The sequence below is a fragment of the Alnus glutinosa genome, chromosome 3 (genome assembly GCF_958979055.1).
Source record: "Alnus glutinosa chromosome 3, dhAlnGlut1.1, whole genome shotgun sequence".
Lineage (NCBI taxonomy): Eukaryota > Viridiplantae > Streptophyta > Magnoliopsida > Fagales > Betulaceae > Alnus > Alnus glutinosa.
Genome location: NC_084888.1, coordinates 10466240 through 10484405, shown reverse-complemented (window position 1 = coordinate 10484405; position 18166 = coordinate 10466240). Strand labels below are relative to the sequence as shown.

General features: G+C 36.1%; 1 protein-coding gene across 1 annotated transcript; it reads right to left on the bottom strand.

The window, feature by feature from the left end:
* Window positions 1–3277: 3277 nt before the first annotated feature.
* On the bottom strand, window positions 3278–10693 carry LOC133863451 (protein PAF1 homolog). Its single transcript, XM_062299381.1, has 12 exons — window positions 8995–10693; window positions 8370–8438; window positions 6800–6907; window positions 6526–6706; window positions 6357–6433; window positions 6124–6243; window positions 5333–5438; window positions 4608–4688; window positions 4385–4453; window positions 4229–4300; window positions 3990–4133; window positions 3278–3905 (listed from the first exon to the last, which is right to left on the bottom strand). Exons 1-12 carry the CDS (start codon window positions 10029–10031, stop codon window positions 3762–3764), a joined length of 2208 nt encoding a protein of 735 aa, XP_062155365.1. The 5' UTR covers window positions 10032–10693; the 3' UTR covers window positions 3278–3761.
* Between the last annotated feature and the right edge of the window lie 7473 nt (window positions 10694–18166).

Sequence of the window (18166 nt, the reverse complement as noted above, 5' to 3'; positions counted from 1 at the left end):
GGATTTGAGAAGTCGTTAAGGTTTTGCATGTGAATATTAGGAGAGCCCCTTCTATACAGTCATGGTAGAGAACGAGGAGTTTATGCCCACCAATAATCAGTCGACACGTCAATTAAAAACTAAAAAGTAAAATATTGTTGTAGTACCGGATCCCTCTCACAACTCAAACCCCCGCCGCCCAAATCAATGAAATCACGATTTGCACCATCACCGGAAGAAAAACTCCCCCAACCAGAAGATCTGTACCATCATCGCCCATCCACCTCAAATTTGCACGATTTGTTGTTGCGGTGCGGTTCTAGTGTCTTGATCTTATTTGCTTAGATATTTATGTTTCCTTTTTTTTCCTTGTGCTAATTGAGGGCTAGTCTAAAATTGAATTTGGATTGTGGTTTATAGAAGGCTTTGGGTGGAGAGAGGGGGGAAGATTATAGCGATTATTGACACTAAGATGGCTTCTGGGGAAGTTTTTGAAGCTTTCTACCCTCCGGCTAGAGCATTCTTTCAGGATTTCAGCTTTGATCTTGAGCGGCGTATGGAAACAACAGCATTGGTAGAAATCAGAGTGAAAAATGGTGTTTTGTAGTAATGGAGCGGACGTTGAAGAAATCAGATCGGGTGTTTTTTTTTTTTTTTTTTTTTTTTTTTTTTTGATTCAGATAGAGTGTTTTCAATGTATTTAATGTTCATGTTCCAGGCTTACGTGTCAACTCCTAATTGGAAGGTAACACAGGTCTGGTTTTTGTCCTGACCTGATAGAAGTTATTCTCGAATATTAGATGATGAGAAGTAAGTTGTATAGCAAGGTTGCATGAAAAGATGGTGTCCCTTAATTGTCTGGACACTTTGTTTATTCATGCAGCCACCTGACATTGCAATTTGCAACCCGTAGAAGTGGGACTAAATTGAGTCGATGTGTACACATTTTTAGTTGTTTGTAAGGAGTGAGGGTTTGTTAGAACCATCACCAAATGGTAACTAGTCTGTCCTGATCAATTTGATTTGGTATTAAGAGTTAAACCAGAAATAAATTAAAGACTTATACTTTAATCCGGTTGGTGTCTGCAAAAAATTGCTTATCAGCAGGCATGGCACTGGAAGGTCAAAGATAAAACCAACTTTCTAGCTACCCTATTAGTAGGGAAGATGATTATAGAAATCAATCCCCCCTTTTTTTACACCTTTAATTTAGTGTCATGGGCTTCAAATTGTAGGGGGGCCTAGGTAAACCAAAGACCTGACCCTGCTCCGATTACTTTTAAATATTTTTCTCATGAGAAATGATTGAGGGGGACCTTTAACCGGCCCCCTTCCCCTCGTTTTGAATATAAAATGCAATTTTATTCAAAAATCATTTTATATTCAAAAAGGGGGAGAGAGGGAGCCGGTTAAAGGTCTCCTTCAATCATTTCTCTTTTCTCATATATTTCAAGTGTGCATAAAACCGTCAAAAGCTTAAAAAGTTTAGAAATTCAAATATTAAACTAAAAGGTTCTACCTCAAATCATTTCATACCTAGAAAAAAAAAATAAAAAAAAATTTAATTTTTTTGTTAAATATATGAAAAAGTAATTAACAAAACATAAAATACGGCCAAAGCCGAAAGTTCATCAAGCCCAGGCCTGAACCCAAAATTTAACAATATCTAATAAATTGATCCCAATATGGCTACTAGAGAGGCCTAATACCTAGGCCAAGCCCTACTTTTGGGTTGAGTTTCTTGGCCCACCCAGCCCATCCCTATTGGCCAGCAACTTTGAGCTTGGTCCATCCGTATTATGAGCTTTTACTTTTGAGTCAAACATTTTTATCCCTTTCAAAAACTAAATTGAATAGCTCGATATCATTTTACGATAAGAGTACTGAACTATCAAACGTTTCAAACTAGTGTATCCAAGTTTTCAAACGTCTTACTTAAGGGTACTCCGTTAGGATTTACTATTAAATTCTGCCAAAATTTTCAAAATACCCCTCATTTTTTAAGAAAAAAAAAATGCTAGAATTTAGATGTTGGTAAGAATTTAACAGAATTTACAAAAAGACCATACCTGAATCTTTGAAAAAGTTTACATTTTTTTTAAAAAAAATAAACACATGGATATTTTGAAAATTTTGGCAGGATTTAACATCAAATTCTAACGGAGTATCCTTAAGTGAGACGTTTGGAAACTTCTTACCCCAGTTTGAGTCGTTTGATAGTTCAGTACCATTTTCTCAAAACGGCTGATAGTTCGATACTCTTTTGTGAAGTTAACCCAAGCAAAAAAAAAATATCAAACCGAACCAAGTACCGTTTTGAAATTGGTTAATTCATATATCCAGCCACAACACTTTACCATCCCAACTTTCAGCCATTATAAATTAATTTGATCGTTTGACAACCCTATGACTATGAGTCAGTATGTAGAAGGTTTGCTCATTCCTTATGGCTTCTTTGGACTTCGAAGGCAACCTCGCAGTGCCCTCCAAGTCATAAAATTTAGTTTTCAAAATGTTTATTATTCAACTTCATGTTTTAGGCCTCGTTTAGTTTGTAGAATGAGTATTTAATTGAAAAAATGAATAGTTATTCCCAAGAATACAAAAGAGAGAAATTGAATGATTATTTATAATCTTTAGTTTGGTAACAACACACACTTTACTTGGAATCCAATCAAAATTACTAAAAATACCCACATATATATATATAATAAAACCTAAATTATAAAAAAAATAAAAGCAAACAAGAAAATTTTGAAAAATGGATGGCAGTGCGACCACCCCAGCCACTGTGTTGGGAGTTGGGTTTCATTTTTTTCATTTTTTTCTTTTTTTGAAAAATAAAATTGAAAGAATTTTTTTTTCTTTAAAATTATAATTCATTCTCATTAGAATAGCTATTCATTTCATTTTTTTAAAAAATCGATATTCCTCTTCGTAAGGAAATAACTACTCGAAAGAATAGATCCATACAAAACAGAAGAATAACTATTTCATAAAAATAATCATTCCATTCTATGGGTTTATTCGCAAACCAAACGAGACCTTAGCCTTTCCCATCTTCTGCAAATTTATTTATTTTTTGTTATTATCAAGAGAACATGATTTGATTAGAATTGTGAACGATATGACTGACGTAAACGCTCTTCACGTTAAGTTTCTACCATTACCATACAGGATACAAAACTTCTCTTTTATGGCATCGCAGATTATATCCCGAATATTAGAATGGTGGCTTTACTGCTGTAGAGTTCTGGCAAATCTTATTTCACAAGAGGGAATAGAATATAACACTCGATTGGTAATGAGCACAAAAATCTATGCTCAATATGAAACAAACACAAAATAGTATAAACCACTGAATCGCCATACCAAACAACATCTAATGGAGTAGAAAGTAGAGAAGTAACAACTATCCTTGCTGGAAAGGACTACATCTTTTCAATGATTTTAATCAACTCGTTAGAGAAATCAAAACAAAATTCTATTACATCTTGACTTCTTTTTACAGTACCTAATTTTTCATTTTTTTTTTTCGATCCATGGTGTTAAAAGGAAAAACCTATGTCAAACTAGAATCAGCTACAATCTGAAAATATTCTTTATATAGATGGACTGGAGATTGGAATGAACATATAAAAGATACATTAAATTTTACCTTACTCCTCTGCTCTGCAGCATCTAGCACAATAATATTACACAAAGAAATCTGCCACCAGTCCTCCTGCGAGAACATTTTCGAAACTTCACTTCAAGGCAGCATCATTTGGATTAGAAGAAAATCAATCCGACATTTCATCTTCTTCTCCACTGTACTGATCAATATCGTTATGTCGTGCAACCTTCTGTGGTCTTCCAAGACCATCTTCAATGTCTAATCCTCCCCTCTTAGAATTTGAAGAACTACCCTTTGAATTGGAATAAACCTGGAACCATAATCAAATCAATGGTATCGAATAACAAAAATCTAATACTGCTGCTTTAATCAATAAAGAGCTCCATGGTCATACCTCGGGATCCCTCAGTTCAACCGCAGCAACAGCTGACCTCCGCCTTACAGTCACTCTAGAAGGTACGGGAAAGTGTTCAACCTCATCGCTAGATCTTCCCTCTTTGGCCCTCTTTTTTCTTGAAACAATTTTTGCTGGAAGAGGCTGCATTAAAAGACAATGTGTAAAAGCTGCTCACTAACAACGGAGGTTTGTGCATACGCACGCAGAAAGAGATAAATCTAGGTTGAAGTGGATACCAAATAGCGTGCTTCTGCTTCATCAAAAGAAACAAGGTATGTTGTGGGGTCATCCGCATCATCAAGACGAAACTGTTGAGGTACAAAGAAAAAATCTTTCAGTAAGCGATTAAATGCTTGCTGAGGGAGTATGATGTCAAAAATCTAGGAACCTACTTCATAATGGTATTCGCGAACCCAAGAGTATGAGATATCTTCGCGTTCATCATACATATCCTTGGATAACTGCCACCATAAAACATATGCAGACCAATAAATTAATAAAGTTTACCAATCATAACTAATATGATAGAACAACAGCAACAAAAAATGGTTTCAGAATTGCATTTTACTTATTCAAGTGAATTATATTTGGAAGGTAAAGTAAGGCAATATCTACCTCATCTGGAGAAGGAACCATGTACGCTAAAAATGATTTGTCTGCATCTGAGCCTGTTGCCACATAACTCTTCATAATGGCCTGAAGTGGACCATAATAGGTGAGGTTCAACATGTACACATCAATAGCACACAAATAAAATAATAGAAATTCCTGAAAATACTATAGCTAGTATAAATTCAAGTCTATGTATTACTGGCTCATAATAGCTTCTTATCAACCACCAATATATGGAGTGCACGTGTCAACAAATTATGAGTTCTAATATGGGCAGAACTTCCAGTTTTAGCCTTTCAAACTCCAATTTGCAACTCCTTGAAAATTTATGAACATATGAAAGGGGGATAGCAAAACAGCACCATCCAAATGATTGATAAGAAATGCCACATTATGATTTTTGTCCTTTTTTTGTGGGAAGGGGGTAAGGGGATTGGTGGAAAAGGGTATGGTATTTAGAATCTAGTGGACGACAATGACTGGAAAATATTGATTGTTATAACTTTTAAATAATGTATCAAAAACCAAGAACATTGATCCTATCAAACATCAATTCTTTTAAACAAAGGAAAGCAAACTGTAATCCACATAGTCAGATAGGCATGGGGATGTCACAGTGATCAGACAAGTACAAGGTATCAGATAGCATACAAGTCTGCAGGTACAAATTGTATTTACTTCCAAATTTTCCTTAGCCATCTGTATGCTCAACATGACGCTGAACTCACCTGTGATTCATAGGCATCACGAACAGTTTGGTCCAACTTGCTATGAAGTTCTGAATCAGCAGTAGGAGCACTATCAAATGCCACAACAACAAATTGGTCGTCGTACCTAGTACCATAGCATCATAGAAAACTCACAAATCAATATGAATACAGTTCAATGCAATATGATCCTTAATGACTAAATGGTAAAGATCTTATAATTAATTAGTCATTAGCAAAATCCCTCATTCAAAGGCCCCTAACACCTGTTATTCTAGGAAGAAATAGGATTTGAAATAGAGGACCACCAAAAAAAAAAAAGAGGTGTGCGTGTTTGTTGTAGCAACCTTTTGATTTTCAAAAGCCCAGACCCACGAGGTTAAAATAATGAGATACTAGCGAGCAGCTCAGATGTGACTCAAAATACTTCAGTTTTCAGCAACACATACACTATAAAACTATAAAATGAGTCAATGTGTCAACACCAATGATACCACAAATCACTAATCTATGGCTATCAATTAACATACAATATTAGGGCCAGCGACAGACACATTAATAAACAAACATGCAACAGACAAGAAGCTGTTGCTCCCTTCTTTGCAATGCAATTGACATCAACTTTTTTTTTTTTTGATAAATAATGTATATATTAATTCAAAGCGCAGAGGGGCGCAGCCCAAGCACACAGGATGTATACAGGATAACAATGCAATGACATTAACTGAAAGGTCTTGTGGATGAGAGCGAGGTGATTAAACATTAAATTTACCAAACTAAAAACTATGCAATAGCATTAAAAAAATCCATACCGATCAAAATCAGGCAACAAAGGCAGAACCTCTGCAGGATATAGATCTTTATTTGTTGCATGAATAGGCCGTGACTTGCATGCCTCAAACGAGGCTTCTATTTCCTTGATTTGTCGTTCTCTGAAGACAAATAATTATTAATGCCTATCAGTCAAAGAATGTGAACAAGTTTCTCATGGTATATTTCCAGTAAAAAATTCTCTTCAAAAGGATAGGTTCAAGTAAGAACAAACCTATTGTTAAGGTTCTCCAAAATATTACGGCCTCCCTTCATTTCTCTTAGTTCTTTTGCTTGTTTCTCAGTTAAAGACTGGAAATACCAACATAGTTAGCTGACATAGAAGCAAAGTATATGTGTCAAGAGAGTATTGTTCTTTAGGAGTAGTATATGTATTCAATTACCTGCTTTGTTGACTCCGTGCTAAGAGGAGATATATACTGTGTTTTAACAAGCCACGCAACCCCTTTATCAGTAGGCCTTTCTTTTCTTCTTATGCCGTTATTCTTTACAGGGGTCACTGCTACATCATCATGCAACAATTCCTCGTCTTCTGGAGCAAGGGGTGGTCTAGCACTGGGAGGGCTGATTAAACGAGTACAAACAGATGATCTGAGTTGTCATGCTATAAATTAACTGCTGCGGTTCTCAAAATTTAAAGCTATTGAGAGACAATACTTGTATACACTGAGGTCAAGAATGTCAAGAGGTATCCCCAAGTCTGGCTCGACAAAAAGTTTGGGCTTGTAAGTTTTCTCCAAAGACGTAATTGTGTATTTTGTATATCTGCAAAAGTAGAGCATAAAAATTACCACAATATTTAGGCAATGGATTTGGAGCATAATTCTTTAAACATAAGGACCTAACAAAGGAAAAAAAAAAATGCCCAGAAGCTTATCAGAGAAAACCCTTGGTGTCAAACAATTAGATTTTCAATCACAAAAACCAGCTTCGATAAAGATTTTCTTTAAATACCAAGGTATACTGGAGGAGCAAAATATGCCCCATATGACCATTTTCCATGTGACCAGAGTATATAAAAATGAGTGAACCTCAACCTATATTTTCTCATGAAAGCTCGCATGAATCTACTATAAACTGCCACATAATCAAAAGCTAGCTCCACTTACATTTGCTTCCAAACCATCACAATATTGAGGTTTGCAATCTTCAAGGACCTAAGAAATACAAGTGGCACTGCCTTCATATTATCTTGATTGTCCATTTGCAATTCCATGCTTGATTATCATGATTGTCCATTTACACATTGAACTAATATACCAACAACTGCTTTTCCATGTGACCAGAGTTCAGAAAAATGAGTGAACCTCAACCTAAAATTATTTTCCATGAAAGGTCACATAAATCTACTAGAAACTGCAAAAGCTAGCTCCACTTACATTTGCTTTCAAACTATCAAAGTGTTGAGGGTTGCAGTCTTCGAGGCTCCACTTATATTGATTGTCCATTCCCAGTGCCATACTTAATTCCCTATAACTTTTAGATGCCCTCTTCGTAACATCAAGAGGCCTATCCCATTACGTGTAAGCTATGTGTGACACTGAGATTGTTTACAGTTTTGTGTACACTCCATTAGGTGTAAACCACCTGCCTTACTGGATTATCACTCTTCCTTCTATTTTTCTTTTCTCTTGTCCTTTCCTCTTGTGCTTCTCCATCACTTTTCACTAACAATGGCTAGGAGAAAAGTAGCACAACAACACTAGAATCATGGCAGCCACCTAAGAACTGGGGCAAATTCTCCTTCCTTACATGAACTACATACTAGATGTATCAACCCTCAGCTTCCTTCTTCTCAACTCCTTCAAATCAGTATTGTTTCCTTTAGATGAACCTCCGGTTTCTACAGGTTACACCAATTTTTCTACTTTGATTACGATTAAGGGAATCATATAGAATTAATTTTCCATTTAATAATTGAATATAAAATCTACTTATAAAAAATTAAATATAAAATTTACAATTCCTCAATTTTTTTGATAACGAGGAACCCCTCATATCACTTTTCATCCCAGCAACACCTAAACAAGTATTTAGACAAACCAACTAAAAGAGTACTCATTATTGCTGTCATATAGTGCCTACTAGAATCTGAAAGTTGCAAATATACTAAAGCAAGTAATTCATCCTTTAATTCTTACAAATTTATAAGTATCAGCACCAAAACGAACAAACGCTACATCTACGTAGGCATGAGAGAGGAAGAGAAAGAGGCAGAGAAACATACAGTTCTTTATCTTTCTGCATAGCCATAAGCTTCGGTTGTGCACTTGGATCTGGGAGTTCGTTGCGAAATCTTAAAGAAGCAGAAACAAGAGTAAATATTGCAATAAAGAAACAGAGTCAGCATGGGAAGTCAACAATGTAAACATTATCACAAGGGCAGATGCAGGAGTATCAATTCTAACCAAAAGATCCTAGCCTACATATAGTATCTATAAACTCATTTGCATGAGAGTATGCAAATATTCTATGCAAGTAGATTTATAGTATGCATAGGAAGAAATCAAATTAAAAATCCAAAAGCCGTTTCATATATTCACCCCTCCCATCTGCACTCTTCACAAATTTATGATCGACTTTTACATTTGGTGCTCTCACATTGTCCCAAAAATACCCAAATCAAAAGCTACTGACAACAGAGAATGATCAAAAAGGTTGATGTTTAGACACTCCTAGTCAAGCCGCTAGGATTAAATTTTTAGTTACAATTTAAGAGAACTCCATTTCAGCCAGCTAGCTGTAGTTGCAGTCCTAGTCCAATATTACTTCATCGATAAGAGTAGGAGCTAAAATATGCTAAGAAACAAATATTCAAGTATGAAACCAAGGATCATCATCAACACACTCACTTCAACTTGCACAAGAATGTTGTTGGCTTCTTCAATCTATTCTCGATCCTCTCACCACTCAAAAGTGGAGTAGCTCTCCTCTCCCCCATCCGTGACCCCACAATCGACCCATGCCCCTTTGCAGAAGACAACATCTGGGTCTTTTGCAGAACAGTGTTCTGGGACTCCTTCAACTGCTGCCTTTGCTTCTCTTCTTGCCGTTGCTTCTCAAACTCCCTCTTCTTCCTCAACCTCCTCTCTTCCTCTGTCTCCACCCTCCCCGGAGGCCCATTTGATTTCTTCACCGGCACTGGAGGGACCGGGGGCTTCTGCTGCTGTTTAGGAGGAACCCCATGATTCGAATACCCAAGCTCTCGCCTTCCGGAAGACAATAACTCCTTGGAAGCCCCTTTATCACGCTCATGGGACCCCCTATCTGCTCCACTCTCCTTATTCTGCGGAGGGGCAGAAGGAGGAGGAGGCGGTGAACTCGGGGGAGGTGGTGGTGGAATCGAAGAACTCGGGGGCGGAGAGGAAGGTGGTAGCGGCGGGGGTGGTGGCCGCATTGGCTGCATTGGCTGATGACTGTACTGATTATACTGATTAGACGGGTAATACATAGGAGCTGGTGGGGGCTGCATATTCACCGAAGTTTGTGGCATAGAAGGTGCTGGGGGCGGTGGCGGTGGAGGGTAAGAAGATTCGGGAGGCGGCGGCGGCGGTTGATAGGGATACTGCTGGTGAGGAGGAGGTGGAGGGTGCTGTTGACCTCTCGGCAGGCTGTAATGTTGGTGGTGGTAATTGGGATTGGGTTGCATTTGGGTGGTGTTGTAGTTTGGGGGATATGAAGAAGAGGGTGGAGGAAGAGAAGCTGAGGGAATAGACGCATCACCACCACCACCACCACCACCACTATACCCACCCCAATTCTGATTGAACTGAGCTCGATGGTGCGGTGGATGTGCTTGTGGTGGTGGTGGCTGTGGTGGTGGAAGGGGATTTTGATTTGGTGGCGGGGCGAATGAGGTTTGTGGAGGGAAGGGCCTGTACGAGGCCATGGCGATTTTCGATCCGAATAAACACAGAGAGAGAGAGAGAGAGAGAGAGAGAGAGAGAGAGAGAGGGAATTCAATTCCCAATTCAGGATTCTCTTGGCTCAGTTGTAGAAACCGATCAAAACTCTAGAACATAGAGCTCTGGAACTCCAAGTTTTGTAAATTCAAAATGAACACAGAAAATAAAACCCTAGGACACAGAACTTCCAATCTCTGATTCGTGAAATATGGGGAAAAAACAGAGATAGAAACCCTAGGTGAGCAAAATAAGATCAAAACGCAAAAACTGAATTGCAGATTCTAGAATCGCTGATGAAGCAAAATAAAAAAAAAATAAAACATAAAAACGAAATTTATGATATAACAAGCCCTGGGATGAAAATCGATACCCCAGTTCTAGTTCTTATTTTCGAACAGAGTAAAACCCTAGGAGAGAGAGAAAATCCAAAATTCCGAGCCCAATTCTTAACCTTTGTCGCAAAATGGACTAGAACCCTAGGGGAGAGAGAAGGCCCAAATTATCTGATCACAAAGATAAATCCCTCCAAAACCCTGAATTGTATAAATGCGCTCAGTGACCGAAGAGATTGTCGGTGAGAGAGATCACAGAAAGCTGACGCTTGTGTGTGATTAAGAGAGAGACACACGGAACACTGTTTTGGTTGTGAGCTTAGATTTCTTTTAAGTCACTCTTTTCTTTTCTTTTTGTTTTGTTTTGTAATTTATTTTCTGCAAAAAGGAGTTCATAATATTTAAATGAATCCTAAAAATTATATTTTTATTCTACAATTATTTATAACAATTCTAATTAATTTTTTAAATTAATTTTTGGTTAATTGATTTTTTTAATGCATGTTGGTTGTCTCTTTATCAAATGGACTCATAGGTCTCAAAATAATTGTAATGGTATTTGTAGTAGAGCATCTTTCATTCAAATTAACTATTGAATCTGTTATAAAATATGAAATATCATCACTCGTTGTAGTAACTTGAAAGACACAAACGGTACTTACGTCCAATATTTTAACAAAGAGACATGTCAATGCCTCTCACAATGTGACACTTCTCCTATAAACCACATCACATTATTTAAAAAACCAAAATAAAAATAAAATAAAATAAAATAGAGGTGGTCGAGCCATCCACTATGGCCGGCCAGGGAATAATTCAGCTACCACCAAATGGAAACCACCCCCATTGCCAGTTAGGGGGTGGCTGAAACCACCCTTATAGTCATTTGGGGGTAAATGAACAACCCCAAAATGACCACAACCCCTAGTCAGCAATAGGGGTAAATTGAGCCACCCCTAGCTTTTTTTATTTTTGTTTTTAGTTTTAGCTTTTTAGTTTTTTTGTTTTAAAAAATAAAATAATATTAATGAGGTATATGTGACATATGATAGAAACTGATTGGTTTACATGGGCACGTCATTAAATATTGAACGAAAGTACCATTTAGGTATTTCGAGTCAATACCGATATCATGTACAATACTTTTTAAAACCGAAAAGTCCATTTGATAAAGAGGCAAACCACATGTATTAATGAAGCATTTAGCCCTTTTTTTTTCAATAAGAACTAATCTAAGGGCTGGTTGAAATTGCCACATCATCATTGTGAAATAAATGTGATTTATTGCATTACTCATCTATCAAATCTCTACCCTTAAACTTTTTCAAATCACTCTATAATGTTCGAACGATCTTTCAATTTAAATTTTAATGGTGCTTCGTGGCATGTGGCCATCAGACCACGTCATATCCAATTAAAAGGCGATATGTATTTAGACCTAGGGCTGAGCATGGGGTGGGGGGGGGGGGGGGGGGGGGGGGGGCGGGGGGAGGGGGGGGGATGCCCTTTTTTGGCCCTACCCCGCAGGGGTGTGGGTTTCCCAAAGGGCACCCGCATCCCGCTAAAATCCCTTTGTATCCATGCGGAGCGGATGAGGATGGGGCGGGGATCCGCGGGTATAGAACACCTAAACAAAGAGAAGAAGAAGAGAAGAAGAAGGGCTAGGCGCAAGAAGAAGAAGAAGAATCTGGAAGAAAAAGAAAATATATGAGGGGGGGCTGTGATTTTGTGAAGAAGAAGAGAAGAAGAAGGAAGAAGAGAAGAGGAAGGGCTAGGCGCAGGAAGAAGAAGAAGAATCTGGAAGAAAAAGAAAAAGGAAATATATGGAGGGGGGGCTGTGATTCTGTGAAGAAGAAGAGAAGAAGGGCAATGGTGCAGGAAGAAGAAGAAGAATCTAGAAGAAAAAGAAAAGGAAAATATATGAGGAGGGGGGCGGCACTCTAAGTCTCTAACACTAAAAATTAGGGGTTTTTTTTTTTTTATTTATTTACACGAGGAGGGGCGGGGCGGGGCGGGGCGGGGCGAGGAGGAGGGTGCGGGGCGGGGTGGGTTTGCGGGTTTTTGCTCACCCCTATTTAGACCATCCAATGAGCATGCTTACACTAAACATGTTAGATTGGCACATCTTTAACATCTCGCCCATATTTGAAGGAGAAAAAATAAAAAATCAATGGTCGTTGAGCCACCCCTATGGCTGACTAGCCCTAATTGGCTAGGGAATAGCTTAGCCAATGGGCCTTGGGGGTAGTTTTAGCAACCCCATAGCCATTTGGGGGTGAACGAACCACCCATAAATGGCTGCCACCCATTGGCCGACAATAGGGGGTAGCTCGAGCCACCCTTAGCTTTATTATTATTATAATAATTATTATTAATTTTTAAACAATATTAATAAGGCATACGAGACATGTGGCAGACATTCATTGGTAGAATGACACCCCGTTAAAAGTATTAGGCAGAAGTACCATCTGGGTCTTTCAAGTCAATACAGGTACCATATACGATAGTTTTTAAAATCGAGAGGTCCATTTGATGAAGAGGCAAACCACAGGTACTAATGAGGCATTTCACCACTTTTTTTTTTTGTTTTTTTGTTTTTTTTTTTAACAAGAACTGATCTAAGGGTTGGTTGAAACTGCCACATGATCATTGGTCTGCCACATGATCATTGGTTGGATAAGGATAAGACAACACATATTTGTACCCATTAGCTGTGAGCACAAAATCCAAATTACGTTTCTACTCAAATTAATTTGGTCCAATCAATTTGTTCTGATTTAAAATAGTAGCAAGAGGGCTAAATGAAAGCATTTATAATATGAAAAATAAACACAAACATAAGCAGGGCAAATATAATTATGCAAACAACACATATAATATGGAACCCAAAAAACCATAAGAGATATGTTATTTGCATAACTCTTACACAACAATGCTAATGTGTCCAATATTTTTTTTAAAAATGAAAATGCTGGACACATCAGCATTATTGTGCAATTGTTGTACAGCTAACATATCTCTAATTGATATATTAGAACGCAATGACAACCTAATCTCACAATTAATATCCCTCGGCGAGGTGACAATAACTAATATAATTAAGCGAGAACTATTCTCATTATTATTGTCATCTAGGTATCTCATACTAAAAATTAATAATTTTCCGATCTTCCCTTAATTTTAAGATGACAAGAACTCCGCAGGGAGATTATTATCTTAACTTAATCAAGTGTACACCATTGTATAGATTTAAAGTGATCCTCGAGTGACTCTACAGCAACATAGTCATTCCAGATGTAATCACATCTCATCTATTCAAAATAAGTCTATTATTGTAATCCGTAAAGTAAAACACCCTCCCCATGAAGCATTACCCATGGTTGGGTGAGGTGCTTTACTTTACATTACTATAGACCAACAATAGAGGTCATGAGACCCAACTCTTGAATCTCTTTCACACTTGATATTTCAAACGTTAGGGTTTTATTAAACCAATTGTGATCTCACCACAATTGTAACCTTAACCTATCATATCATTCAACCAATTGTGATCTCACCACAATTGTAACCTTAACCTATCATATCATTCCAAAATTGAACTAAAATCATAATCTCATTAGGAATCCTAGTTTAGGTAGAAATCCTAATCAAAGCGGGAAAACTAATCCTGTGAAAGTCCTATTTAAATTAGAAGTCCTAATACCATTAGAATACTATTTAAAATAGGAGTCCAAGTCCCGATCGAAATTCTAATCAAATGTTTCTAATCACAGTAAGAATCCTAGTCGAACTAGGAATCCTAATCCTACTTTTAATCCTAGTCATACTGGGAATCCTAGTTGGACATGGTCTTTGAAATCCTAATCACATTGAGGTTTTTTCTTTAAGTAGCGTTTATGCATTTTAATCTAATTAGAATGCCTAAAATGGGAACCCTATCCAACATAACATGGTTATCACACATTCCAATAAAATTGGAATATTGTCTCTTAGGTTTAAGAGTCAAACTCACTCTCCCATTAGGAAAACATTAAACATAAACCATCTAAAAGATATAAAAGGTCCAAATTTTAATAGGGTTTAAAATCTAAATTCAAATCAGGTTTAGGGTTAAGGTTAGGATTAGAAAACCCTAACCCTAGTTTTCAAGGGTAGCCACCACCTATGTGGTGTAGCTCCCTTTGGGAATGGCCCAAGGTGGTGTGGCAACCCTTTAGCCACTACGTTAGGGTGGTTGGCCAACCACGGGTTGGACTCGTAGCCCTCATTGCATGGTGGTTGCCATCATGCAATTAGCCCCAAAACAAACATTTTGCATTCTAAACATGTGTTAGAAAATTCAAAAATATTTTTTGAATCAAAAACACCCATAAAAGAAAACAATTAAACATCAACACATGTTAAACAATCAATCATGTATTCTAGACCAATAACTTGAAGACACTCTTCCATAACTTCAAGAATACATGAAGAAACACATCATGCACTGATTTAATAATATCCTAAATGTAATGCCCAATAAATTATTTAATGAGTTTATTATAATTAAATAAAAATAAGCAGGATTAGTGTGGTAAAATCACAGTCGAAGTTTTAATAGAAATAGTTTGTTAAGTTTTCTTAAGAATTATACTTAGTCTATTTAGTATGGTAAAATAATATAAGATGGTTTTATTCTCACACTATGGGTTAGTGTGGTAAAATAAAACCATGTATTTTTTATCATTATACCATGGGCTTGTAAGGTTTGAAAATTGTAGCCCAATAAAAGAAAATAAAGGTGGCAATATAGGGCCCAAGTGTTAGTTAAATCCTTAAAACTCACTTTACTCTTATATTCAATTAAGCTAGAGGGGTATTTTTTTTTTCATTCCTCACTAAAATACAAGCCACATGTAGTCTTCTATAAAAATAAAAAAGAAAAAAAGAAAAAGCAAAAGAAAAAGAAAGAAGAAGAAGAAAAAGTGGGACACCTCTTTTCTTCCCCTCATTCACACCTAACACAATTTCTCTCCACTCTCTTTTTCTATCTCTTCTTCTTTCATTTGGAGCATGCCTCTTGATTCAAATTGAATTTTCCATCAATTCTAAGCTTTGAATAGCGTTTATCAACGTTCGCGCTTCAATTTTACCAATTGAATTGAGGTAATTTCATGAAACCTAGGTTTTATCTACATTAGGTTAATTTTAAATGTGAGGCTCAAGTCTTAAAATTGGCTTAGGACTTTTGTGTGTAGTGGATTGCTGTGCACTATTCAAGCTTTGGGTTGTTGATTAAGCGGGTTAAAACTCCAATTTGTGTAGTTTTGATTAATTTAGGGCTTTTGATGTTTAAACACTATTATTTAGTTGGGTTAATTGCATTTATAATTGTTAATTAACCCTAAGTCTTTTATGGGTTCCATGGATAACGGGTGTTTATAGAGTTTAAGTACTAATGGGTATTTATGAGGTTTAGATTATATGAATAATGGCATGGGTAGTATAAATTGAAAGTTTTTGGTTGTAAACTCTAGAGTTTATAGGTTAATTTAATTAATTAATGGGTAGTAAAAGTAAATTCTTGATGGCTAATGGGTGGTTATGGAAGTTTAGTGCTTAATTAAAGAAAATTGAGCATTATGGGTTGTTTAGAGTTAAAGTATGATTATGAATAGAGTATAATGATATTTATCATATTTTGCATTGTGGGGAATCCTCCGTAAGCATTGTCAATGATATGTAAGTATATTACTTATGGAACAAAAGAACAATTTAAAAAATGGTTTTCAAAATGAGATATGTGTATTTTAATCAAGCTAAGGATATGTTATAATGATAAATGATTTATGATTTCTTTCGATGATTTCAATTGATTAGTGAAATATTTTGATGGATGTTTCATGAGAATTTGATATGACTATACAAGTGTTAAGTTGTGTTTTATGAAATTGATGTTGATTGCTACATGAGAATGGAAGTAAAAAAGTAAAACTAGTTTCATTATTAGGCGTGATGAGTATGAGCATGGATGAGTAAATGAGAATAAGAAGTTAACGGTAAACAAATGATGAAATGTAATGATATGAGATGTTATGATGATGAATGATGACAATGAACCTAAATTACGGGGGTTAGTTAATCGTAATACCTAGAATTATAGAGGTTAGAATTATAATACCATAATTACGGTGGTCAGAGCTATAATACCTGAATTATGGAGGCAGCCATAATACCTAGAATTACAGGGGTCAGCTGTAATATCCAAATGTGCACATTTAGGTCAGAACCGTAATAGTTAATACAGGTAATGGGAAGAAGAAAATGAATGAAAGCATGTATGACAAATGTCTTATGGTTGATATATGATGATGTTTTATGATGGATTTCATGTTAGATGTATCATTATGTATATGTGTCTGAATGGAATAGAGCATCTGTACACTGTTACAACTGGTTGCATATGATGTTTATGATATGTTTTCTTGCTTAGATATGCTCATATGTTTGTTTAAGTTGTGGAATGTATATATAAGTAGATAGTTGAGTTATATGATGTATAAAAATTATATGATTTAGATGGGCTTATATGCGCATGTTTCCAAGCGGGAGATTGGATGTGCTTATATACTCATAGCTAAAATAGTTTTTTTTTTTTTAATAGTTTTCATGTTTACACTGTTTACTTCATCAGTTACAAAAATATTTGTAAGCATTGTAAAGCCTAGTGTAACTATTATTGTAAACTCATGGTAGAAAAATGAAAAGTCAACTTAGTGCGAAAAGTCGGTAATTTTTATACTTGCTGAGACCATGAACTTGCATATCCGCCTATACGAACATGATAACCCCACGATCACGTAGATAATGTTGTGATTGCAAGTGACGAGGATGTTGATGCGGATCTGGTAGCCACATAATTAGGCTACTATAATTGAGGTCATGGGATGCAACATGCATTTTGGTTAGACTAGTGATTCAGTCTATCTTTTGGGTTGTATATCATTTTTGGTATGTTCATAAACACTCATGATGTATATGGATTTGTGTCGCTTGTGACACTTTTATATAGCCAATGGTTTCAATTATATAATGATAGAGTGTTAAAGTTATAAAAACATTGATGTTGACTGATAGCTCTACGTGTTATGTAATATTACTTTTAATTGTTTTCCATTGCGATGTTATGATTTCTAATGTGATGTGTCCATGTTGTGAGATGCTAGTATGTATGTAGAGGTTATTATGACAACTTGGATTACAAGCTTGGTTGCTGCTATGCTAAGAGAAGTAAAGCAGTCCTAAAAAGGTAAAGAGGAATGAAAGAAGAGAAAAGAGTATTCTCCTTGCTTGCATCCGAATTCCTTACCTTTTCTATCTATCATCAACTTTGCCCTTGCAGTTTACCCATTGTTGATTATAAAGGGTCTTGTTACACTAAACAAGTTAAATATAGTCAGAAACATGTTACACAATCAAATAAACAAACTTGGGAAAAATATAAAAAGGTTCATTGAACTAACAGCCGTTTTAAAATAGCTAATTGAATTTTCAAGTGTGCTAATGTGACCTATTAAACTATCAAAGTGTGCCAAAAATACCATTTTTTTTTATTATATTTCTATAATATTCCTATTCTATTAAAAATGAAGAAAAAAACACAACTAAACTATTTTGTTTTTTTTTAAAAAGAATAAATACAAAGTCAATTAATCCCTATGCTTGACCTAAAATACAAATCGTTCACTGCGGAATAAAACATAATTCAAAGTTCTTCAAGGTATGCAAAAAATAACAATTTAGTCATT

Bases quoted from the DNA above. Each gene is read 5' to 3' on its own strand.
- LOC133863451 (XM_062299381.1), bottom strand. From the start codon at position 10,031: ATGGCCTCGTACAGGCCCTTCCCTCCACAAACCTCATTCGCCCCGCCA. The intron at 5,439-6,123 runs GTATGGATTTTT...CTATGGTACTAG, and splicing joins TTGTTGCCTGATTTTGATCG to GTACGACGACCAATTTGTTG. The intron at 3,906-3,989 runs GTATGACCATGG...TTATGGTTCCAG, and splicing joins TTGAACTGAGGGATCCCGAG to GTTTATTCCAATTCAAAGGG.